Consider the following 26,385-nt stretch of genomic DNA (forward strand, 5'->3'; position numbering starts at 1 on the left):
GGCACTCAGGAGACAGCGACGCGCGGGTGAGGGGGCGAGGGCTGCCAGGAGTCTCGAAGGGGAAGCGAGAAGTGCCACGGTCGAATTAGCCATGAACACGGAAACTGAAACTGCCTGTGATGGGGAGCAGTGGCCTGAGCAGAGAGGAAGAGAAGCAGAGGGGAGCCGTGGCTGGTGCTGCATGCACAGAGCTGCTTCAAACCTGTCCTGCTCGGGGATCGGGCTGAGGGGATGGCTGGGAGCTGTGTGACAGCAACCCCTGCGGCTTGTGCGACAATGCCGCGCGTTCATGGGTGCCGGAGCAGCTTGCAGACCATCCTGTTGGTAAATAATCTCACTGAGGAGTGATCAGGATTGTAATTAGCTCTTCGGTGCAGTGATGTGGGAGAGCAGAGATCTGCTCTGTACACAGCCCCCTTTTGGCTGTTCTGTGCCAAGATGTGTCCCAAGTGTACGCACACAAATATCTGCCACCAACATGTGGGGAAGAAAAGACAGACTGTGTAGGAGACACAGAGCCATGAAGTTTTAAAAGTGCAAAAACCGATGTTTAGATGTTGCCAGCACTTTGTGTTTGTATTACTCATGTTTTCCCTTCACTCCAGTTCTCAAAAGGACAGTTACCTGCTTTACATTCTCATGAGGAGTCATCTAATTCTAACAGAGTGCAAGAATTGACACAAGCTGATGCTGCTGGCCCTGCCCTCTGTGAGGCTGTTTGTACCTCCTTGCAGGATAAACCAGCAAGAGTTAATGTCGGCCGTGTACCTGCCTTGCATTTGCATGGGCAGGACTCTGTAAGGAATCTAACTGCATAAATGTGTTCTTTAAAGAAATGAAAATGCTGTTTTAAATACTGAATTTTCTCCCTTTTCGTCCTTGTATTTTCTCTCTTCAGGACACTGAAGACCATAAAAGTTTGATTAAAAAGAAAAAATGCCCAGAAAGACTATAGACTATGGAGTGATGCCTGAGTATGAGAAAAGCCAGATCAAAAGGACCTTGGAACTGGGAACTGTTATGACAATATTCAGTCTTAAGAAGAGCAGCCCAGAAAGGAGGACTATTCAGGTGATAATGGAAACCAGGCAGGTGGCATGGAGCAAGACAGCTGACAAGATTGAAGGTTTCTGTGAGTATTTGCAATGTGCACCTGAATTTGGAGTTACTAATAAATTGATGTACTTGTCAAATATTAATTTAACGAGACTTTTATTAACATTATGAAGATTTTGGCTGAAAAAGTTTGGTAATTTGCTTAGAATATTTTGAATTGTTGTAATGTAGACAAAGAATCTTCTACAGCTCATTTTTTGGGTATCTAACACTACTTAAATATGATTAACATGCTTTTATCCTTAGCCTTGTTCTTCAAGTTTTAGTCTTTGAATATCATGGTGTTTGTGTTCTCTGAATTGACAGACTGTTTTCCATCATGTTTTATAAATTCAAGTGAGTAATTATTCTTTACCACTACTCTCCAAAAAAAAAAAAAAAAAAAAAAAAAAAAAAAAAAAAAAAAGAACCAACCAAATGCCTTCAAATACAAGGAAACTGAATTAATTCACAATTTGATATTCTTGGGCAATTTGCTGTCTCAGGATGGAAGTCATTATTTAGGATCATTGTTGGAAAGTACCAATGGCTTGGGAGGATGAAGGTGTGAGACACGACGTGGTTTCGAGGCCCTGATTTGGTATTGTCTCTTTAGTTGGTATTGGAACTGACTAAACCCATTATTTATAACAAGGTCAGGAAATAGAAGGGGAATGTAAGGCTAGATAGGGCTGCAAAAACTAGAATAGAAGAATAAAGTGAGACTAATCCTCAGTTCTTACGAACACAGCTGATGCCAGGAAAGCTCAGCCTGGGATTTCTGTGATTTGTGCAGCTCAGGGTGGTGTAATGATTTTACTCTACAGCTGCTAAATTGTCTTTGTCCTCAAGAAAGGAATTGAATAGTTCGTCTGAAATACCAGAATAATTTATTGGTCTGTTGAGGTGTGGATTTTTAGAAGGTTTTGGTTTTTTTGGTGAATACACGGTAAGTTAAAAATCCATTGGTCTGTAAGGTTGGAAAGACAGCATGATTTTGAGATTGTCTGAGCAGTTTCTCTTCATGCTCCTGACTTAAAAGTATTAAATCTCTGCTACTGTTTCCATTGGTTCCTGTCTCATTCCTTGTGGAGACTGGACCTGCAGCTGGAAATGTGATATAGTGGAAGTAAAAGAGTGGTTGTCTGGGAGGATGTTTTTATCATTGGTGGTGAAAATATGGTCATATTCAGTATTCTGGAGAAAAGCAAACAGGGCTGGACACCCAATTAACAGGTACTCTGGATCATAATCTTTCATTGCCCCAATTTCTTATGTGACAAATGAGGGTAATTATCCTCTCTATAATGATGTGTGTGAATGCAAGTACAAGTGTATTGCTGGTACCATGCCAAAAAAGAAGTCCTGGGAGGGCGTGTAGAATTCAGTTATGAGAGTAGTGCTTGAATATTGTTTAGCAAATAAAGCCTGGGGTTTACACACAGAGCAATAAGATTAAAACATAGCAGAAAATGACCACTCAGTGAGGGGAGGAGACCTCAGAGTCCTCTGGCCAAACCAATCTTTGAATGTGTGTTGAGGTTTTGCTGTAGCCATTTGCACAGCGGGGACAAATTTCAAGCTGAACCGACTGTGCATTCCAGATTTTGGGTCAATTTTTTCAGTCCTGTCTTGTAATCAGCTTTTATCAAAGCTTTCCGTGGCTGGTGTGTGTTTGTGTAATAATAAATAATAATAAATTAATTAGTTTGCTCCGTGCATGGATTTTAATGCTTTTGAAAGAAGGTGAATATTGTAGTTTGACTCTTAAACCTGGGTGATCCTGCAGGGGAATGACTTGTTTCCAGATCCAGGCTGGAACAGGGAATATTGCTCGAGATCCATGACTTACCCAAAAGCCATCTGCCTCTCCACAAGAATTGCAGTGCTGTAGCAGTTTCTGAAATTGAGCAACACTTCAGTGACGTGTGTAACGCTGGGAACTTCAGGTCTGAAAATATGGCCTAGTCTAAAGCACAGATATGTAAAATGTTGTTTTATTGGCTTTAAAAGCAATGAATCTGCCCCAACAAGCTGTAATTTTCAGGTATTGTTCCAGAACATGATATGAACAATTGCTCCAACTCACCATGAACCATATCTGGTCTGCTAGAAATGAAAGTCACTGCAGTTTTAGCTTGCTGACAGAGTTTGTGCTGAAGAGGAAGGAAGTATTTTATTTAGTTAGTTAGTTATTTGTGTGTTGCTGTTGCTTCTTTTGACTGAGACTCAGGCTTTCTTTTTGCTTGAAAAGTGGAAAAATGATGGATTTGAAGCTTTGCTATTTGAGAATTGAATGGAGTAGCCTCTTGAATATTAATGTATATGCTGGTAGACTGTATTGACTTTGTGACAAATAAAACCCATGTTTTTGTTTCTTGACTTTTTTTTAAAAGTAGTTTAGGGCAGAGAATTATCATCTCAAGTATTATAATATATTCATATACTTAGGCTGTACAAAATCTAATATTCATGATATGATCTTAATGGTTGCTGTTTGCATGTGTGTCAGTCCAGAACCAATTAATATTCAATATGAGTGGGAAAGTTAAGATGGTTTCCTGTTCCATGTGTGCTATTTTAACTCAAGTTTGGCAACTGCTCTTTACAGAAGGCAGAAAACTCAATGTTAGCATCTGCTATGGGTTTGTGTTTCTAAATCAGAGAGTGAGGAGAGTTCTTTAACTTTGGGACACAAAAATAGGCTGCTAATAGATAGCAAAGACAGAGTCCTGTGTTGTGTTGTGAATTTTGGATGTCATAGTGCTGATTTTCTTGCTGATGGACTGTAAATGTTTGAAGAACACTCAAATTCCTCTAAGCCAGAGTTGATTATAATTATTACAATGACCTTTTCCAAGTTTGGTTAATATTGTTTTGGAAATGATTTAAGTTAAGCCTCACAATAACAAAAAGGCAGCTACTCTTATTCTGGAATAAATTGACCGGAGCAGGGGAGAGATGTAGGATTAGCTATGCTTATATAAATATTTACACAGCCCCATGGGCCCAAATGTGGCACTACTGTGTATTTTAAATTGCATTGCTCATAAAAGGCCCCTTTTGTTGAAAACCTGCCCGCATATCTGTTTAGAATAGAGTGAAAGAGTTGCTAAAATTAAGGATATTTCCTGCTCAGTGCAGATGTGTTTCTCTGGATGAGAAACTTCAGAAAACTCTTCCTAGATCCAGGCCTTTGGGGTGGTAAGAAGTGAGAATTTACAAAGGCTAGGAAATCTGGTTTAAACAATCCTTGTCTTCATTGTGTGGTTCAGATCACACAGTGTCCAAGTACTGGAGCTTTTACATTGACCTTTTGAATGACTTGAGTTGCTGTATACAAAAGGAATTTCTAACAGAAAGGAACTGGGGAGAAACCTCTGTATTTTCCCCTAAATGCAAGAACACAGGTTGGTTGTGTCCTTTAGAGAAGGATATGCTATTTCAACAGTAGATCAAGAGGCACTGTATTTCTGACTGTGCACGACATAAATTTGAGGTGATGTTTTCACAGCCCAGTATTTAGCAGTTGAATTCCAAGGTTAGTCTCACTTGTGTACCCAGACAGGCATTTGAGAGGATTAACTTATTTTTGCATGAGAGAAGAAAAGTTTGGTTTCCTTGTACAGAGGGATTTGATTTGCTTGTTTAATTTGTAAGGGACCCTTTTCCTGCAGAAGTCAATCCCTGCATCCTGGGTGGGTAACTGTGCAGCTGCCAGCATGGTCTGGTGCAGTGTGTCGGCTCTGATGGTTCTGCTGGGTATTTTTGTGTGTTTAACCTTTGCAGCTGGCTGTGGGTCTGGATGGGTCACACACACCCTGGGTGGTTCTCCCCACCTCAGAGTGTCCCTGGGGGTGTTGTGCACCCTGGGACTGCAGTGACAGGCAGAGGGGAAGGGAGAGGTGGCCAAGGGAGGGCAGGGTTTGCCAGGTGTCGCAGACATTTCTCCACAGAAATCCTTTCTTTCAGATTTCGGCGTCTTCGGGAGGCCAGAGGCCCCCGAAGAGAAGGTAAACAATTATTATCAGCTGCTGTGGAATGCAACAGGAACACCTTGATTGGCTCATTTTCTATGTTTATAATTAAGAGTCAATCACCAGTGCAAGCCAGGGGACTGAGTCCTTGAACACAACTTTGTTGTAGATTCTTTTCTATCTCTTCTTAGCTTAGCTAGCAGCTCTGCAAACCTCTCTCTATATTCTATTAGTATAACTATAATGTATTATATCATATATTAATAAATCAAGCCTTCTGATTCAAGAAACAAGATTCACCGTCTCTCTCTCACCAGCAGCGACCCGCAGGTCGCAGTAATAGCCAGGACCCTGCTGAGACACGCGGCTCTGTGGCTGACACCTGGGCTTTGCTGTCTGAGAGCACATTCCAAACTCCCAAATTGTAGTACAGCATTTATATGCACATGAATAAATTAAGCCCCAAAGTTAGGATATTTAAGCTTTTGTAGAGCAAGCAGGTGGTGAGGTGCAAATCTCCAGGAAGCTGATCCATTATGGGTATTCCATTCTTTCTCAGATGCAAAGTGCTTTCAGGACAATTATTAAGGGAAAGCTCTGGGTGACTAGAGTTGGATTAGTCACTGGAAAATGTGTGAGTTTCTGCATATTCTTCCAAGAATCCCTTGAGTGAAGGGATGATTCACAGCCAGGAGAATTTATACTCTCAGAAATCTGTGGTGCCATCCTTGAATGTGCAAGTGTGTGATTCTCTGTAATACAAGCATGCTCATTTCAAGGAACATTCTATTTGAGGACTGAAGATGATTTCTCTGTTTTTGAATACTTAGGATTTTTTTTTAATATGAAGAGGTGACCTGCTTTTGTAAAATTATATAAACCATATTTTAATCCCTTATTTTTTAGAAAAGAAAGACAACCTTTTCATGTTTTTTTCATGTTCTTTATTTATTGCAAAAGATCCCATAATAAAAATATCTAGTGACAATTTAGTTGTGCAAGCTCATAACAAGAAATAGGTTTAAAGCATCAGAGGGCCATAGTTAGAAAATGTCATATATCAGCTGTGAAACTGCTCTTTCTGTATGCAGAGTGAGAGGTCAGGGTGTAGATAAGGTGGGAAGAGAAATGTTAGTATTAATTTATTCTGAAAACTTTCTCAGAGGATGAAGTACCTGGACTGGGGAGTGGCAGAGATGCAGGCATCATGTCAATGTAATTGCAGAATTATGAAGCAGGGGAATAAAGGCTGTGCTTAAATTGGAGCTTTTGATGCTCGTGACACACCATGGTACAATAGCAGCCATTTCTATTTTCTGCAGCCCAGACCTTTATTAATGCAATGAGACTATCTTGTGTCTTTTTCCCATTTATAACAGAAACCCATGTTTGACAATGCATAACATGTTATTTTAGAATTAATGTGAACTGCTCTTTTCACATTGTCTCACTGCTCTAGTTTTTATGTGTAATAATATTTTTCCAGAGTTGGTAAAAAAAAAAAAATGCCCATTTTAAAATAAATTTGCCATCTCAAAGTCATTTAGCATTACCAATTTTTCATTTAAACTACAGAAAAGTGTTATCAAGTGTTAAGTTCACTTGAGATTTTCTTCCCTGCTGAACAGGGGAGATTTTACAGAATTTGTCCTCTAGAACATGATTAAAAAACCCAGACATAGAATGAACTTGAATTTTCATGTTTCACAGGTAAAGGGAGTGTGAAGACTAAAATCAGCTGCAGTAAATTCATGTTAAAAGTAGAATTAGAACCTGTGGGAGCTGCTCTGTAAGATTGTCCTGTGCTTTCAGACTTTGTTACACTGCCAAGCAGGAATCACTAATTTCTGCCAAATGTTGCACCTGGATATTTAATGATCAAAGCTCATTATAGGAGCTGTGCATCTGTAATAGAGTCCTGTAGATACCAGCACCAGGTCAGGCCACATTGAGCTGACAGGGTGAGGGGAAAAGCAGGGATCTGCAGTTTAATTTAATGGTAACCTTCTGTGTTTTGCCACAGGCAGTGCTGTTCTACCTAACAAGGCTTAGGGTTTTTTATCTTTGTTTTATTTTGTGAATTGTATCCAGCAGCATCTTTGCCTTGAAATTAAATTTTGATAATGTTGTTTTTAAAATCTTTGCTAAAACGACTGCCAAAGAGAGAGCACATTTTTATGCTGTGCATCCTTTTGGCTTTCAGATACATTGGGGAACTTCAAAAACTAACACCTAAGAGTGTCTTCATGCATGTGGCTCACATTCTTAAACATTGATTTTTTTTTTCTATGTGTTAAACAGCTGAGTAATTTATTTAGTAGAATTGTTAATATCAATGTAAATTTCTTCTGTGGTGGAAAGCTTTTTTCCCCTCCCATTGGAGAAGATGGTATAAATATTTACAGATCTCTCCCTGTCTGGGAGAACTGATGAGCATCTATGTATTCTGGTGAGGAGTATGAAATGAGTGCTTAATTTGGCTTGAATACTGGACTTGATCTTGCTGATTTCTAGTAGGGACCTTTGTTTTCCTTACTGCTAGCAGAATTTTTGTCTGAATTTCCTTACTGTTTCAGACTTAAAGTAATAAATAAACTTAACTCAAATTGAAAACCCCGAGTCTCTGTTTTGTCATTGGCTTTCTGTATTCTGCATACTGTTAAAGAACAATATGTCATTGCAAAGTGAATTCACTACTTGCTCTTTTTGGAGTAGCTTCACAAAGGAGCATTCAAATTTACCTTTTTTTGGTGTGTTTTGAAATGGCTGTATTTCAGTTGTTAGCCAGGGGATCTTTGTGTAAGTCTTCAGCTGAGTACATGGAGCTTGGTTTCTGTGGTCAAATGAAAAAATGAACATGTGTAGCCTCTAGCTCCTTTCAAATAATGTCTTCCCTTTAGCAGCTCAGTTCTGCAATGTCTGATGCTAACTTACAACGACCAGACTTCCTGTCATGGCCAGCCAGCAAAACAGGGATGGAATGAACTGCACAGACCTCAGCACCCCTGAGCTGGTTGATCAAAGTGAGTGTGAGATGTAGGTACTCCATCCTTTTCCCAGTTAGGTTTATATACCAACATTTTTGTTTTGTTTTGTTGGATGGAGCAGAATGTAAACTTTTATGAGCACATATATAAATTTTACTCTATTCTTATGTCATTTTGTGGAGATGCCCTTTAATTTTTAATATGAAAACGGTAGCCAGGTGTACAGCCCCTTGAATTCAGAGCTCAAACTGGGAAGCACTGTAACATGATGCTGTACTGTGAGAAGTTATGAATTTAGCAGTAATTTGTTGTTACTGTACATGCCAGCTCTGTGTGACCTGATTATGTAAAACGCTGCGGGTTTAAAAGGTGCACTTCTCTAAACCTGATGTCAGTCACTCAGCTAAATCCCCAGGGGACCCCTGGAAAGGTACTCATGGGTGCTTTCTCAAGGTGCACCACACTGTCTCTCAGGTTTCATCCTTGTAACTGTGTTTTCAGAAGTTTTGTGGCTGATCTCTAATGACTTCCTTGGGCTGCTGAATGTCTCAGTAAACTTCTCTGTTTATATGAGCTGAATTACTGTCCCTGCCACATCTGGGCTGCCATGCTGCAGGACATTTCTGCTTTCTTGTGACTTTGTCCTCCAAGAGAAGCCTCACCTTGTTCCCTCTAGAGTCACAGAGAATTTGTGTTTCATTGCTGCTCTGAAAAAAAAGAGGCTGTTAAAACACACCTTGGGTAGTTAATATTTAATTCTGCAGAAGTGAGAGCAGAGCCATTGTCCTCACTAACCACCATGAAGTACATTTGCAAAAGGCTACTAAAGGCTTTCTTCATTCACTGGGCACTCATTTGCACACAGCCTCTGTTGCAGTGGGCAGTTTCTCACTTTCTAAAATGAAATCTACTTTGGAATATTTTGTAATGCAAATTTTTGGAAAAAAATATCTGGTTCTGAGTGCAGAATATTACTATACATATATACACATGAAAATGCAATTGTATTCATAGAGAGAATGGCCAGCTCATGTCTTGGTGCACACATCTTGGGTGATGAGAGTCTCTTATTTTCTTCTTCAAAACATTACCAGTAGTTTCCCTTAAGTTTTCTTGAGACTTACTGAAATAACGCTCACAGCACGATATCTGACTCTGTAAGCCTACTCTGACACTCTCTGTAGGCTTTTCCTTTTCGTTCATTAAGTACGTGACTGAGTTTTGAGCTGAGCACCATTTGTGGCCCCAGACACTGAAGGACTCCTGGAGAATCTGGGCTTTTTAATCAGGAATGTTATCTCACAGAACTCTGTAGTCCTTAATGGCAGATTCAGGTAAACTTTTACACTGTTAATGTAGACTTTTCTATCAAGGGTACCTTGATGGGTTGACAACCTCTAAGGTTTTTTGACCCATGCATTTACATGCAAACAGCCTGATGGTCCAGGCTAACATTATCTGACTTGACCAAAGGTGTTCTTGCAAATTTGCCTTCCTCCAGTGACTTTAGATGGACATTTCCAGCCCACAGAAGGTGCTCTGCTGGTGGCAGTGGCTGGTTTTTTTTCAGCAGGGTCTGTTCCCCAACCCACCTGTCTGTTCAGGTGCTGGATGGTTCTGTTCCCACCCAGAGGTGACTGGTGGATGACCATTGTGGCAGACAGAGCCAGAACTTCTCTCTTTAAATTGCTGTGTAGCACACTGTTGTGTTTTTTTCCCAGTTCTCCTCTTGACATTAACCTTTGGTTATCTTGTATTATGTCTTCCCCTCAGCTTGCACAACACCTGCTGTAGTGAAATGCAGGTTCTGTTTTACCATCTACCTCCAAGTGTGACTGCAGGAAATGTAACAGGAATTTGTACCTGCAAGTGTGTGGCTGAACATGATTGCTGCTGGGTTATTTGAATGGAGATCAGTGGAGATGTTGAGGATCAAAAGTTTATTGTTAAGTTCATGGCAGTCAAGAGCTCTGTCAGGTGCCCTGGAAGGCACTGAGCAATTCATCTGTGCAGCACTGGGAAAGTATCAATGTAGTAGTGTAAGGATCCATTGGATTTGCTGATTTGCCAAACACAGCAGCAGGAGCTGAAGTTTGGCAGCCTCAGGCTCTGAACTGCCTCAAATGCACATCCAGATCAGAGCCTGAGACAGTGTGGTAATTGAAGGTGCCTTGGAGTCTGGTCTCCTTAAGAGCCTCTTGAGGGAGTTGTCAGAATCAATCCGTGACTGATGAGGCTGCTAAGGAGATCCCTTCAACCTGGGGAAATAGTCACATAAAGAGATGGACGAACTGTAAACTAATTGTGGGTTTTAGAGTGGCACTAGACTTTTATAAACTGTTTGGCTGGGGACTGGCTGTGCTGGGGGAGTGCTCTCCTTGTCTTGCTGCATGTGAGTCAATTTCTCTACTTTGATTCATGTTTCCTTAGGAAATGTTTTAATCTTCTCTCACCTTTCTTGTGGAAATTGCACCTGCAAGTGTATTGGATTTGGTTTGACTGTGCAAGGTGTATCTGTCCAGGTTTGTGCTTTTTTTGGGAGTATCAGGCCCCAGGAATACGTGTCTGTGAAGCCAGGGCAGGATATGGCTCTGCAGTTTGCATGTGGGATTGAGAAGGAGGAAAGCTCCAGTACTTCAAGGCAGTACAAAGATAGTGTCTGAAGTGTTGTGCCTGCAGTTCTGGCATAGGTATGAAATTACATTTTAATTGTTCAGTGACAGATTGTGCTGTTAAAAAAGTTCACAGTAACTGTGTAACAACTACGTTGGTGCAGTTGATTTACTAATCTGAGTCTGAAACATGCTGCAGCTTTTCCTGGCCTGCTCCTTTCTTGGTATAGTTGGAATCAGCCATTCTGGAGTTACTGGGCATCCTGTGAAGGACACAGAGCTTAGTGCAAGACCAGAATTAATGCTTTGCATTCATATTTCTCTTTTTCCCTTTGATCCTCTACATTGGCTTTTCTTTCAATAATGTAGAGTAATATATCCTAACCAACACTATGAAATGTCGTTAAAAGTCATACATGTATTTTCTATTAATTTTTTGAAACTATAATGTGCATTACATCTTTATTTCTGTAAAAATCTAAAGAATGTTTAACAAAACTTGTGTTTTGTACCTGTTTCATTTATTTTCTAAGGAAATGTAATGATATCTTGCCCAAATTTTGTAGGATATATAGAATATATTGCCTGAAAATAATAGGGATGCTAAATTTTGAATTTAAGTTTTTTAATATAAATATTTCTTTCTCCTCTCTTTCACTCAGTTTTGTTCTCTTGCTGAACCATTCCTCTACTTACTGAATGTTTAGCAATTAGGGTATAGTGAAACCTTTTCTGAAAAACCAGTTGGAGAAGCAATAACATGTCTGTGCCTACAGAAATCCTTGTGCCACTCCGTATATACACATAGGTTCATGCAGGAGAAGGGGATGGTGGGGTTGAAAGGCTGTAGTGCAAGGAGAAGGACTGTAGTGAGTGTGTAACTGAGGGGAGACATTGGGTAAGTTTGTGTGTTTATTTCAGAGGTCAGTGTGAGGTAAGAGCCCCTGGAAATGACAACAGCAATGCAGGTTGTGAAATCTCTTTTATCGCTGCTTCTAGTTTGTACTTTGAGAGGGCCTATTGTTGTGTTGTTCATGTGTGTGGATTTAAAGGAGTCTGAAAGGAAAGGTATGATTCACTTTGAAGTTAAGACTGTGTTTTTCAGCAGGGATTTGTTGGGTGAAGGGAAAGAGAAGAGGTGACTGGGGTTGCCAATGATTGGAATGAGGCAGCCCGGTGTGCAGTCCGTGCCATTTACTGCAGCCATGCAACCTCCTCCCCTCTCCATCTGGGTATTTCTGTCTCTGCTTTCTGATTCTTCTCTGTTGATATTAATGTAAATTCATGGTGTAAGATCAGCTTTTTTAGATGGTGACGTTTAGGATGGTAATTTGGATACATCTTTAGGGATCCACGTGAGACTCTGAATGGTAAGGAGATCAGAGTCATCATTAGGAGCTTTTGGTTCCTGGTCATTTATAGGCACAGTGTGAACTTATTTTAGAAGTTTGCATCTAAATTTAGGGGTCTTCACCAATCAGACATGCAGATCTTAGGAGATGTTTTTGTGGTTTGAGAGGGAGGCTGAGACATTAAAACCTCTACCTTGAGAATAATGATTCTTGGAAAAAATCACGTAAGAAAGATGCTTGTATCCTATAATTAGTTCAGATTAACCTTTGAGGTCTCATTTTCATAGTGTAAGTTGTTTAATGACTGTGAGAAAGGAGTGTCTGGTAGAAGTTTTGCCTGGGATACTTTGCAGAGAATAAGAAGTTCCAAGATGAATTAATGTTTTGTTATCAGGATTTTGTTGAAACACTTCCTTGCTTGTCTGTCCATGTTGGTATCATAGAAATGCAGCGTTACACAGGTGGAAGCTTTGCTGTTGTTCAGCTCATCCGTGTCTGGCAGCAGAGCTGCTGTTTCATTATGTTCTTAAGGTCTTCTGTTACTGATGAGGTGCTCATTTAAAACAGGGGGTTTATATTGTGGCATTCTTAAATGCAGGGACAGAAACCTTCAGCTGTTTTCCTTGGATCTTGCTCGGTCTGATAAACACATTTTGAGAGCAGCCATGAAATGGTTTTGTTCACACTTCGTCCTGTAGCTTGTAAGTCAAGACTGTCCAGAAGTGGAAAGAGCTGTTTATTTCTCTGGTCCACAGGCAGAGCAAAACCACTTCCTCAGTTTTCTAATAAGTATCTTATCTTGAGAGCACACATATTTCTATTTCAGTGCTGTCTCCCTCCTGTTCTGCAGGCCCTGTAGCACGGGTTTGAAAACAGGGAGCTGGCTTGGGGGAGTGTGTGCTTGTGCAGGGTTCCCATTCTGCTGTGCTCCAGTGCATACCTGTGTTCTCTGGAGAGCTGAGAGGTGAAAGTGATACAACAGGTTATGTTAAATAACACAGATCGCTCTGGAGCTGGCCATCAGAAAACTCACAAACATTTTAATTATTAAACTTGATTTTCTCTTTATATTCCTACTTCAAATATTTTCCTTGAAAGTACCAGCAACTGTACTAGCTGGCAAGGTTAGCTGTGTAAGATTTATGTGGATGGTTTAGGTGGGTAAGGTAGAATTGTATATTTTCTTTTTTGTTTCTGAACAGTTTTCATGGCGATTGGGAAATTACTTGGTTAGAGTTAATGCCATTTGTGAAATCACATCTTCTGTGACCCAAAGGGCTGTGTATATGCACCTTGTCCATGGAAAATTAGAGACAGTGAAGTAATAAAAATATGACATGTTATTTTTCTTCTTCTGGTCCTTTTCTACTATTGTCCGTTATTATTTATTTGTGGATTTATGGATTGAAAGCTGGCATAATTTGCATTTCTTGTCCAATACAGATCTACATTTTTACATATATAGCTATTTTCTATGTGTTTACATACTTTGAGTTATCTGTCCTAGCATTTCATGCTCTGCAGTTGTACTGACTGAATGTTGTTTCCTTTCAGTGGATCTGATGGAAATAAAAGAAATTCGTCCAGGAAAGAATTCAAAGGACTTTGAACGTTGCAAAGCAAGGCACAGAGAAGAACACTGCTTTACTGTTTTTTATGGAACCCAGTTTGTCCTCAACACCTTAAGTTTAGCAGGTACTTTTATCTTTTTTCTTTCTTCTTTAAGGTTACTGATTGAACAAATCTAACACATTGATGGAACAGGAATGCACAGAATACTGTGGTTTTAACTTCTGCAGTTCAGGAGTGCACCAGATGCTTAAAATCTGGAGCCAGACCTTTTACTCAGCCCTTCTTGTCTGTGACCTGCTGCACTTGGAATGTTTCACTTCCCAGTGGTGTGTCATGCAAGTGTCATTTCTGATATTTCTAGCAAGGTAAAATAACTCCAGTAAGGTTTTCAGCACTGACGGCAGAGGTAACGTTGCCCTCTTTAAGGACAGCTATTCAGTGTGGCCAGAATATTGTCCTAACACTTTTGGTCTGGCCAAAATGATTTTGGATGTAGTAGCCATAAACAGCTGTATCACAGAGATTTTCCTATTGCCTATGGGCAATTACAGACTAATTTGGAAAAATGAAATTTTAGTTTGGGCTATTTGTGTGCATGTCACCTAATAATACTAACTCTCTTCTAAATAAGTACTAGGAGACCATAAATAAAATTGGAAAGTGATAAATTTAAATTAAGAGATCTTGTGAAACAAAGGGAATTTGTACCCTGTATCTATAGAAAGGGTTGGAACACTTTTTATTGCAGGCAACATTATCCAGGGTTACAAACCTAAAGATTTTGAAATGAAAGAGACCAAAGATTTTACAGTAGAGGCTGAATACAATTTCTAACTAGTGGAATTTACTAAGAGATTTATTTTCTAAAAGGTTTGTAGTGGGTCCTTGGTCTAGAACCATACAGACAATTTATTTGGAGTTGCAGTTCTCTCTGTCCTGAGCATGAACATGCTTCTCCATTTAAATCTTTAACTTAATTGCAAAATCTTAATGTGACAAGAGGGGAGTGCTTTGTAAGTATTTAAATACTGACACCTTTTGTTTTTAATTGTTTATGTGATGAATTTCTTATAGATTGCAGTACTAGAATACAAGTTTTTTGCAGTCAGATGCTTTTGAAATGAAAGACTCGTCCTTTCTTAGAGGTTTTTAAATAAGTTTTACCATTGTTGACTGAAGTCTGTGAAAATTTTGAGTACATGGCTGTGCTTACGTGCAGGGAGTTCAGCTTGATTTCCTCTGACAGCTCCTGCGGTCCCTCCCCATGGCAGTTCTCAAACCAGGCCTCTGCCAATGCTTTGAAAACACTTGGTACCATGAGCTGTTGCTGTAATGCTGAACTGCAGAACAACATGACATAACTTTCAGTTCAGGGGAAATCCTTTTCCTTGCTGAAGGGCTTTGTGGCGGTTCCTTAAAACAATATAAAAGAATTGTTCCTTGAGGGGAATGGTGGCTGTCATAAGGGGCAGAATTGTCTTGGGAGAAGAATTGGTTTGGCAGTGGTGGTGGGTGTTCTTTCCAAAATTGTAACTAATTGAAAAACATTTCAATGGGGAGCTGAGGCTGGGCTCCAGTTTCATCCTTGGGGTATAAAGCATTGTTTGAAAGTATGTTTAAATGAAATGCAATCTTCACCTTTTGAGAAACTTGTTTGCTTTGAAAGCTGATAAAAGATTTCAGCTCCTGAGTGAAAATAATTTTTCAGAGCTGGTTTAATTGAAGAATGCCTTCATGCAATTTCAGAGCCAGCCTGCCGAATCAAATGGACTTTGCCCAGCTGAGGGCTGTAAAAATCACATCTCATGCAAGGTTATTGCAGCTTAGCTGGTATTTCCTAGGGAAAGCTGTGCCCAGCAAGCAGTTCCTCATCTTCCTTCTGTTGGGCTGAAGAATTACCAAATGCAATCATGATAAATGATGAGGACTCTTCTGGTTTGGGAATTGGAAAGGCAAACTAAATTTTAAACAAAACAAAACAGTGATATACTAATTTGCAGGGCAGGGAGGAAGATGTGCCTGGCTTCTAGCTAAGCCACATAAGGAATTTTAGACCTTTTTTGACTTGTATTAAAATGTGTTATATACACTACACCAATTTTGTACATTGCTCCCTTACTGTTTGTCTTGCCAAAATTTAGTCTGGAACGATCTGTGTTGAGAGGCATGGTTAAGATAAATAGAAGGTGATTATGTCAAAAGCCAGTATATTGTAATTTTGTTGTAAATTGCTGGGAATATAATGAACCAGCTTAATGCCATAGCAGCACTGAGTTCTTTTCCCTGTGTCCTTCACATTGCTCTGATCCGGATCCTGGGCTTTTGCCACTTTGGAGACAGAAGATAAGAGAATGAATTTTGTTTGTGTTACTACAAGAGCTCAGTAGTTTTATAGTGTTTTTGCTGAAATATTGAAACTTTCCTACTCTGATAAAAGTCTTCTAAAAGGAAGTATTTTTTTGTCAGAGCTTACCTAACCCCAAACTTACACTGTTTTTTATTAGCTTTATTAGTAGCAACGTGAAGCAATACAATGAGATTTATCAAAGAGGAAGGTTATCAGCAACTTTGTATACTAGGGTTTATCTAAACAAGTTATGTCTTGGTTTTGTGTTGATTTTGCTTTGCTGTACCATATCATATTGTTTTTTTCAGCTGACTCTAAAGATGATACTGATAAATGGTTGTGTGGCTTGAATATCTTGTATCAAGAGGTCATGAGTGCTCCCACACCTGCAATCACAGAGAGGTATGTGGTAATATTTTCAGCTTGTGAGACTGGGAATTGAAAGAGGAAAATCTGAATGAAATTTTTAAGGTTCAACAAGTGGTGCTTGCCAATTACACTAAGAACACTTTCCAGTTAGTGTAGGACACTGAAACCTCACATGGAAATTCTCAATGTCTGTTTTGCTACATAGGTGCTCTGGAGTCACACTCTGCTTCATACAGTAATGTGAACTTGCCATTCACCTTGTTCTGTGCACCCAAAACAAAATCTCTTCATGAGGTCACAAGAGCAGCTGGTGTTTGTGTGTTGGCTTCTTGGAAAATTCAAAAGTCAGCCATATGAAGGTGAAACTGCACCTTTGTCCTTTAGAGGATGTTGTGTGTGAAACTGCTCAGGCTCAGATTGCCAGTTCTGTGGACAAGGATTCAGAATTTCAGTATTTCCAGTATGTCTCCATACCCCATTGCTTTCCATCACTGCTGTTACTGCAGATATGCTCTGCCCTTACTTGCTCCCTGACCAAACTGTGCCCTTGACACTGGTGTTGTCAAACAAGAGTAATTCCTATTGAGGCTCTAGATCAGCTTAGCAGTGCAGTAATCTTTTAGATCAAAATTGTATATGTATTTATTTATTATTGGTGGAACTAAAAGTATTTTACTGTGCATCTAAAACTGACATGCACTGCAATGAGGATTTTCTTTAAAATTCCTTAAAACCCTCTCCCTTCCCGCTAGTTTTTAATTTTTATGCATCTAACAGATATTTGAGCCAACAGCTCAAAGATAAATCTGGCAGAAATCATTGACTTTATGGAGTTACTCCAGTTTAGATTAGCTGAAGTTTTGGCTCACTTTATCCTCTTACTTTTTTACAGCTTCTGGTTACTCATTCTTTTCTGTCCTGCCCACCCTTCCCCTTCCTGTGTTGTTTATGTGACTGTAAAATGCAGCAAAGTACATATTTACAAATGTGGTTAAAAAAACTGGCTGGATTCTTGAATGCTGCACTGGTAATGTTTTTGCTTTGCTAAAAGAGATGACTCTTAAGACCTTTAAGTATTTCTATTGAGTTTTGTCTATAGATTTTGAAATTTCATTGGCTGTATATTCTTTATAATTCTTAAATTTTTTTTCTCCCTCTTCTACAAGCTGGCTGAGAAAGCAGATCTATTCTGTTGATCAAACTAGAAAAAATAGGTAAGAAATTCTGTCTTTTTCCAGATTTTTTAGTGACTTTTTGTTGCAGATTCTAACATGGAATGAAAAGAAATAAAGAATTCATTGTCCAAAATGTGGAGTATGAGATCCCTGCAAATGGCATTTGCCTTTGCTTTAGCAACTTGAGTTTTGCCTTTTGCTAAATACAATGTGTTCATAGCATTTCCTCAAGTTTATGTACATGGTATAACGAGGAAAGAAATGATGACAGCTAAGTATTTTAAATTTTAGCCTAGAATTACTTTGCCAGAATGAGCAAGGTGTTATTTTAGGGATTCAGCTTGGCTGGCAACTGCCTGGCCATGGGCATGTCTCTGCCTTGTATTTGGATGGACCAAAGCCAAACAATCACCTCTGACCTGGTGCTTCTCAAGGACCCAGGGGTTCTAGCTCCCAGTGTGATGTGTGGCTTCATGTGTTTGGGTTTCAGTAGCTTCTTTCAGGTCCATCTGTGATGTGGCTTTGTAGCTTTTACACACAAAGGAGACATTTTAAAAAATGAATTCAGCTGCACACCTCTCCTTAGAGTTGCCAGAAATTGTGTGGCACTGAGAAGAATGTTAGCTTTTCCTCCCTTCTGTGTTATCGTTTCACCATGTTTTTTCTCTTTGTCTGGAACATGCATTTTATTAATAAGTACAAATCAGTGTAGAAAAGCTCATGCTTTCCCTGTTGTGTACACCTTTTCCCAAAAGCAAACTGCAGTGAGGTGTTTCACCGTGTGGCTGAGGCTGTGGTATTGCAGGAAATCACACCTTTGTGCAGACAGCCTGTGGCATTGTGCAGGCTGAGCTGAGACCCCGTTTCAGAGTTGTGTTTCCCCAGCTGGCCACAGTCCCATCCTCTACTGGACATTGACTTTACCCTCGATGCATTTTCAGAACTACCCCTGCAATGGGGGTGTGTTGTTGGGGTTCATAAAGCAAAAGCAAATGTTAGGATGGAGCAGCTGTGGCTGACAGTAGGTGTCTGCTGAAGGGGTTTCATTTGTTGCTTTACGATTGTTTTATTGGTACAAGGCAGCTTGGTTGGGATCAAGAAGACTTGCACTTCTCTTCCTAGATGATTCATGCTTTTAGAAAAATTCAGGATAGGAGTTTGGACTCAGGTCTGTTGTGTTCAGAGCTGTGATTTTTAGGAAGGTTAATTGTAAGGCTACCAGGCAAGTCCTGTTCCACAGGTTGATTTTTTTCCAGTGGTAATGAAATCCAGCTCTTTGTTTTCTCTTGCCCTTGTCTGGCCAGAGGAAATGGCTTGTGCTTGGTGTTTAGTGTACAAATGGAGTGCTCCTTCTTGCTCCTAATAGTGTTTTTTTCCAGAGGTCTGGCGACGAGGCGGAAAGCCAGGAATTTCCTGAGTTCTAATCTGGCTTGGGCACGGACTTTGGCTTAGTTCCTTCTTGCTTTGCCTCTTTGCCTCTTGCACAATGGAGATGGGAATATCTCCCAGGGTAGCTGCCGGCATGGACAATGTAGAATGGAAGTGTTACTTTCATCTACGTGCTCATTGGTTTTGTTGCTTTCAGGCAACTCTGTTCTGACCTTGTGTTTGCAGAGGTTTAATGGCTCCTGAATTGTGCTGTAGGCCAAGGGCAGAGTTCCTCAGTCTTGTTTTGTTGGGTGTTGTTGGTATTGCTTTAATATTTTGTGGGCTTCAGCAATAGGACCCACATGTTTTGTACCTGTGCTCCCTTGACTTGCTGTTATCTAGAAAACTTTGGTTTTTGAAGTGTTACTGGGATATTATTGGGCATTCTGAAGCTCTGTGAAAAGAACCAGCAGGTCTGTGTAAATGGAACTGGAAGGGAAGACTTGGTTGAGAGGAGCATGAGATTGTGTTCAGGTGTTGCAGGAGGGAAGAGTCTTCCCGCTGCAAATCAGCGTTACCAGACTGAATAACATCCAGAGAAAAAGGTTAAAATGGTATTGAAAATTGGGTTTTTTATTTTCTGTTTGTGCTCGTCTGTTCGGTACAGCCTTTCCATGATGTTTTCTGTGTCTGTAATCCAGTTTCAGTGGAAGAAAGGCTGGAATTCATCTGACCATGTATAAACATCTACATTTGAGCTGATTATCTAGATCTGATTAGTTGCTGAGACAGAGATACATATCTATGCAGCATGGTTATTTTAAGTCCAAATTACTTGAAATGCCTCTTTCTCCATGTCTACCTTGCTTCCATGTAGCTGTTAAGTTTATATGTTTACAGGTATGTGAGATGAACCCTGCAAAAAATGTTTCAATAATCACATTTTTCTGTTGATAAAAATATATGAGTAGCTGTCTAGACACAGCACATTGTGGTGATTTTGCTATCCTTTTTTTTTCTCCTTTTTTTCCCCCAGTATCAGTCTTCGAGAGCTGAAAACTGTCCTTCCCCAAGTAAACTTCAAAGTGAGCAGCATGAAGTACTTGAAGGATAAATTTGCGGTAATTACCTGATTACTCAAATGTGTTTGGTAGTATCTGATAAGTGTTGATGTTTCTTTTTAGGACACTTCCTTTTTTTTGATTTATATCATGTACAGTGATTAATCTGTCAGCTTGGCTTTGCCTGTATCTGAGGGTATAAGAAAATACAGACATAAATGTTCCTTCTTTTCATTGTGTGGGTGACCAAAGCCAACATTGGGTTTTGAGCTCCAGTACTGAGCAAGTGCGTAGAAAAGTATTTTTTTGTTTCTTCTACATGAATTTGATCTTAATTTTTTTTCAAAATTATCAACGAATAACCTCTTCTCTCCAACTGATGCCAATATTAATAGCTTTTGAAGGTCATTCCATTCTTACAGGAACCTTGAATATCCCCACCCTTTCCTGCTTTCCAATTCTCCACCCTTAAAGCAGACCTTCTTGCTTCTGCTGGCCCAGCTCACAGTGACTAAATGATGCTCCACTTCTCTCTTGGTTATGGAAGTGGAGTGAGGGTGCAAAATGCAAGGCCAAAGATGGGGGCTAGGAACACCATGTCATAAACCAACATCTGTTTTCTTGTTTGAATTCTTAAAAACATAAATAAATTTAAAAATTCAGGTTTGAGTAGAACAGAGAATGCCAACTGAAGGAAGAGTAGCTTGTTCATTGTGCAAGGGGCAGTTCAAGGAATTCTAAATTCAATGTGTGCTACTTTGTGTTGTAGGAAATAGGTGCTCACAAGGAAGAGCTTACTTTTGAACAATTTCATTTGTTCTACAAGAAAATCATGTTTGAACAACAGAAATTGGTAAGCTTTTCATAAATTGTCTTCATACTATTCAACTGCTGCATCAGAGTAGTCAGAGCTGGTTATCTTTTTGTTTGTTACTGATTTCCTTTTTTCCTTGTTCTTGTACCAGAAAAAGAATGAGTGCTGTACTTGATGTGTAGATCACAATCACTGTCAGCAATTGGCCTAAGGAGATGAACAAGTCATTCATGTTGCTTCTTGGGTGTTGGTAGTAGAGACAGGCACAGACATTGGTGGGTTTTTAGGAGGAACTAATTTTGTGAGTTTGTTCAGGATGCTTTCGTGAGTTTGTTCAGAATGTCTTTTCATTAGGTTTGGCTGGTATTTTTTACTGGTAGAAGCAATTCCATATTCCAGATTAGCAGCAGCAAGTCCATTTCAGGACATGCATGAGACAGTCCTTGGGAGGCATAAATGCTGGGGAATTACATTTTAGCTAATTTAAGTGGGCAACTGCCTGACTGTTTCCTTGTATTTGCTGTACAGATTCATGAAGCTGGTGGAAACTGCTTACTTTTAGTGACTCGGAAAGTTAGGAACCCTTTAAAACTGTGTGAAAACACATAAATTGAAATTATTTGCATGAATGTCTTTCTTCACTATGTGCTTATTGTGGATTCAACTTTAATTTTGCAGATGCTAAAGTAGAAGCTTAGATAGTCAAAGTCAGTGCTGATTTTCTGGCAATACAGCTTGTGCTGTTTAAAAGTGATGCTGAAATCATGGTGAAGTGATAAAACCCCTAGATTAACTGGCAGGATTTTAGTTTTGGCCATGAACGTCCTGTTAATTAGCCTGAGCAGAAAGCTGAAGAGTAAAACACACAGCAAGGAGCCTCTCTGACTTCTTTAAGCTCCTGTTATTTCCCTGTGTGAATCATTGCAAAGAAATTTCTTAATTTGCTTACAAGTGCTTTGGGTCACTTGATAAGTTTCCTGCAATCTCTAACGATGCTGTGCCAAGCTAGAAACAATTTAGGTTTTATATTCACTTGAATAAATGTGATGAATGATACTTAATTTCCAGTTTTTCTGTGATATCAAACAGTAAAAGCTCCCCAGAAATTTGAGTGCTTGTGCTTTGTCAAAGCAAGTATTTTGTATGAGAATTGTGTTCACATTGAAAGGCCTGAAGTGCAGTTGCCAGCCTTGGCAGTATGGTTTTTCTTATGTATTTAATTAAAAATGTGTCTTGCCAACTTGTGTGCAACTGCTCTAGAGCAGACAGGCATTTATTTCCCCTTTCCAAACCAATGGACATTATTAGGTGGGCTTAGATAGAAAATTGGATATTCTTTATGTTTTTTCCCTTTTCTTATGTTTGATTTTTTTGTTTGTTTGTTTTTTCTTTTTTTAAGATTCTTGATGAATTCAAAAAGGATTCCTCTGTTTTCATTCTTGGGTGAGATTCTTCATTTGTATTATTTTTCTTCATTTTCATAGGGTTGTAGTGTTGCAGGACTGTTTTTATATTACCTCACTTTATTTTAAATTTTATTTTTTCTTCTAATGTTTTAGTAAGTGAAAAGAAATCATGACTATTTTTGCATGCAGAAAGGTGAACTTATGTTGCAAGTAAGTCCTGGTGATTGCTTTTTACTTTCTGCCTACAAAACTGGTATGGACTAAAGTTGCCTGTCCTCTGATTTTATAAAGAGCTGAACAGAGCTATAGAGGGACAATTTGATGCAGAAAGTTTTGCTTCAGTCTAGAGAGTGGTGTGGTGCCCAGGCTTTGCCAAGAGCTGAGCTGAATGCTGATAGTAATGGTTTCTGCATCTTCCACTTGATGCACTTGAAAGTTTAAGTAAGATGGGTACAGCGTGAGGAAGGTGCCAGGCATTGCTGATTGTGGATTAAACTGGTTTATCTTAGTTTTGAATATGACACTAACAGATTAAGGAAGTAACTGTAAAATTTGCTCTGAGCATACTGAGTATTTCCTTAGCTCTGGGTCATGTAATAATTAAACTGTGAGGCTGCTTAAATGCACAGATTTGTAAGCACCTTCCTGGTACCAGGTGCTGCTGTGTTTGTGACTTACAGAAGGCACATCAGTGATATCATTCTTCCTTGGTGCAGCTGCACCTTGCCCCCTTTTTCAGAAGATTTAGGTCTATCACAGTAGTTCATCTAAATATTACACAGAAGGAATTACTGGTGAAGTGTGGCTCTGTGATAAATTAAAAGAAGCTTTTGCCTGTACCTCAACTAAACTTACCAAAACCCTGGTCAAGTTAATGCAGCTAATTTGCTACAAAGCAATGGCTACAGATTTGGTGCTTTTCCCAATGAATCCCTCTCAAAAGTACATCAGGAATCCAGGAGGCTCAAAATAAGTAATTGGATGATACAAGCCTCCTCTAAATCCCATTGAAATTACAAAAAGTCTCTGGCTGGAGGCAGCACCTTTATACTGTAAATCCAAGATACAAACCCATGTAATCTTCTGCTGTAACATCTGATTAACTTCTCTTATTTCTTTACCTTCATTTTCCCTTTCTTTTTTTAAAGAAATACTGACCGTCCAGATGCTTCAGCAGTTCACCTCCATGACTTCCAGAGATTCCTGCTACACGAGCAGCAGGTGGGAAGGTTACAGAAATACTGAACTCCTTTTCTTGGGGTTGTATCACAGAATTCTGTGCTCATTAAAAAGAAATGTGAAGAGCCATAGAATATGATTGATGCCACTGTAATACTGGGCCTTGGAAAGATTTCTCTTTCTCCATTAAAGTCCACAAGAACTATTATTTTTCATCTATATAAAGCTTCTGAAGGTGCACCAGAGGACAAGAGGGAGGACAAAGTAAATAAGGTTTTAACAAGCCTCCACTTAGTCATGTAGATAAACAGACAAGGTTAGAAATAAATGCTGGGTGCAGTCAGAGATGAATGCCTGGTCTGGTCACTGCTGTCACCAGAGGAGCACTGGGGTGATGCCTTGGCCGTGGCCCCATTTTTGCAGCTCTCACATTGCTGCCTGCCTGCATTGCAGTCAGAGGTAATTTCCTATTGAATGGAGCCAGTTAGATGTCCCGTGCCAGCAAGCAGATAAGGATGAAGGCAGGGATTGGAAATGTCGTCATGGATTTCTGTAATGTTATTTAGCACAGACTCCATGTGAAAAAATGGTGCAGTATTTGGTAGGCACTGCTGAGCTCCAGGTTTGCAAATGTGATTGAAAAGTGAGACCTACACTTCCTGTGTAAGCTTGCTACTTTCTTTTTCTCCCAATTTCATTGTTTTCAAAGGATGTTTTCTAAGGCACTGTTTTCTAAGGCACTTAGAAATGAAAGAGATTATAGTTAAGGCATGTCCAAGGAGGCCAGCTTTTTTCCCTGTCAATGCACATATGTACTTAGATAGTGTGTCTCTCTCTGTAGATCTCTCTGTTCCTTGTTTGATTTTAGTACTGAATAACACCACTTCTAAAGTTTTTTTTTTACTGTATTGCAATTATCTGAAGGAATCTTGGGCACAGGATCTCAGTAAAGTCCGAGAACGAATGACAAAGTTTATTGATGACACTATGAGAGAAACTGCTGAACCTTTCCTCTTTGTTGATGAGGTGAGATAATGGTTCTTTGTAGTACTCATAGACTTCTTTCACAGAATTTTCACTGGGTGGCAGGACTTGTAGTCCCCTCTTGCTGCATTGCTGGGTTTCTTTTATTCTCATAGGGTAAAAATGTTTAAATTCAGTCTCTTTGTATTGTAGTTCCTCGCTTACCTATTTGCAAAAGAAAACAGTATTTGGGATGAGAAATATGATTCAATAGATGTGCAGGACATGAATAATCCTTTGTCCCACTACTGGATTTCCTCCTCTCATAACACGTAAGTTACCAGAAGTCCCATTGTCTATCCCAGTTCAAAAAATGTACGAATGTGAGAGAGACAGTAAATTATGCCAGAAATGTGCTGTGTGGATGTGTGAAACTTTCCTACAATGTGGTCTAAATGTGACAAATGGAGTTTCTGTGACTCTTTTTTCCCCTTCTCATAAGATCTTAGAGGTTTTGAGATATAACTCAGCTTCCAGAAAACGCAAGTCCTGTGGATTAAACTGGTTTATCTTAGTTTTGAATATAGCACTAGTAGTATTCAGTCCTGGTAAAAAATAAAAAGTCCTGGTAAAAAATATAAAGTATTGAGTTGAAACTGTTCTGAAAGCCTCTCTGCTTTAAAGCATTTAAGTTACTGAAGGGGCTTCCTTTTTTTCCAAGCACCAACAGCCTCACTGAGCTCATGGCAGAATTCATTAATTGTACAAAGTATGTGATGATGAGTTTGAACTGTCTTCAAATGAAGGGGATTTGCTCATCTGGCACTGTAGTGGAAAACGAGGTGTAAAGAGAGGGAGGAGAGATGAACAAATAAAATAATGCAGGGAATGCAATAAAGTGGATATGGATATAGCGTGCAGGTGTATTTTGAATTATAAGGTGTGATATTGCTCTAAGTACCTCCCACATGCTCATGCATTGAGCATGATAAGGTTTAGGTGGGTTTCAAAGCTCATGATTTGCTCTCTAGAAGGATTTCAGGTTGGTTGCTATTTAGATTGAGCCTTTAACCTGCTATAATTTGGTTTGTTCAAAAATCTGATAGCATCAAGTTCAGCAAAGTCTGGTTCTTCCATCGGAATTAGGAAAACTGAAACAAACCAAAACAAACCAACAACAACAAAAAAATCAACATACACTGTCCATAAGAGGAGGCAAAATGTCACTCATAAGTGAGTGAGAACTGGTTGAAATTGACTGCCTCTCTTTTTTAACATTTCCTTTTGCTCCTTAGGTACCTGACAGGAGACCAGCTTCGCAGTGAATCCTCCACAGAAGCTTACATCAGGTGCCTCAGGATGGGATGTCGATGTATTGAGTGTGAGTAAAGAGCTTGTGGAGTGGTTTGTAACATTTGGTCTGTACAAGTAGTTTCCCCTGTTTACCAAGAAAGAAAAAAGAACTGAAATCAAGAACTGTTTGCTTTCTGAATTTGAAGTTAGTCATATAAAAATCACTGATTCCTAAATTGTTTTTCTTATTTCTCACCAATGCCTTATTCACTTCCTCTGATTCTTGTTCCCAGGCAGTTTTAAGAGAGTCTTCCTAAATCTCCTCTCACTTTACACCAAAAATTAAATCCTGAATCCATATGAAAGCTTAGGATTTAAACTGGAGTACTTGTATAGTTTATTTACCTTCATTGTAATACAGACAAGCCTAAGGCACAGAGATTTTTGTGATGTTGTGCCTTTTGTCATCCTGTTTAACTTGCTTGTAAATCAGTTAATGTCTTTGTTCTCCAGCAATTGTGTATGTTGTCTGCAGCTCTGTACTTGTGTTCCTTATGGAGAATTTTCACTTCAATTTCATGTTGTTTATTTGACTAATGCAAAATGTATCTCAAATTAGAGTTTCAGGGTTGAAATAAACAAAAGACAGAAGCTCTCAGCTTGTCACTTGTTGGAGTGTATTTATCCCTGGAAAATTACTGTAAACTAGTAGATTGACACTATAGTTTCCTGAATCTCTTATTTCCAGATTCCCACACAATTATGCTTTGGGAACATTTTGTAATGTATTTTATTTGTCTTGCTCTTACTTAAGT

The 26,385-nt window shown here is 39.4% G+C and overlaps 1 protein-coding gene across 1 annotated transcript in view; it reads left to right on the plus strand.

Moving 5' to 3' along the window:
- The first annotated feature begins 816 nt into the window (after nucleotides 1-816).
- The window catches only part of PLCG2 (phospholipase C gamma 2), a 52,274-nt gene continuing 26,705 nt past the window's right edge, over nucleotides 817-26,385 (plus strand). Inside the window, exons 1-11 of the mRNA XM_058813276.1 lie at nucleotides 817-1,132; nucleotides 13,578-13,718; nucleotides 16,251-16,344; nucleotides 17,478-17,525; nucleotides 19,891-19,975; nucleotides 20,685-20,768; nucleotides 22,129-22,172; nucleotides 23,284-23,356; nucleotides 24,239-24,340; nucleotides 24,491-24,609; nucleotides 25,573-25,658. Coding sequence (XP_058669259.1) covers nucleotides 937-1,132; nucleotides 13,578-13,718; nucleotides 16,251-16,344; nucleotides 17,478-17,525; nucleotides 19,891-19,975; nucleotides 20,685-20,768; nucleotides 22,129-22,172; nucleotides 23,284-23,356; nucleotides 24,239-24,340; nucleotides 24,491-24,609; nucleotides 25,573-25,658 — 1,072 coding nt within the window. The 5' untranslated portion in view covers nucleotides 817-936. The remainder of the gene's footprint in view (nucleotides 1,133-13,577; nucleotides 13,719-16,250; nucleotides 16,345-17,477; nucleotides 17,526-19,890; nucleotides 19,976-20,684; nucleotides 20,769-22,128; nucleotides 22,173-23,283; nucleotides 23,357-24,238; nucleotides 24,341-24,490; nucleotides 24,610-25,572; nucleotides 25,659-26,385) is intronic.

Source organism: Ammospiza caudacuta, chromosome 13, assembly GCF_027887145.1.
Source record: "Ammospiza caudacuta isolate bAmmCau1 chromosome 13, bAmmCau1.pri, whole genome shotgun sequence".
NCBI lineage: Eukaryota > Metazoa > Chordata > Aves > Passeriformes > Passerellidae > Ammospiza > Ammospiza caudacuta.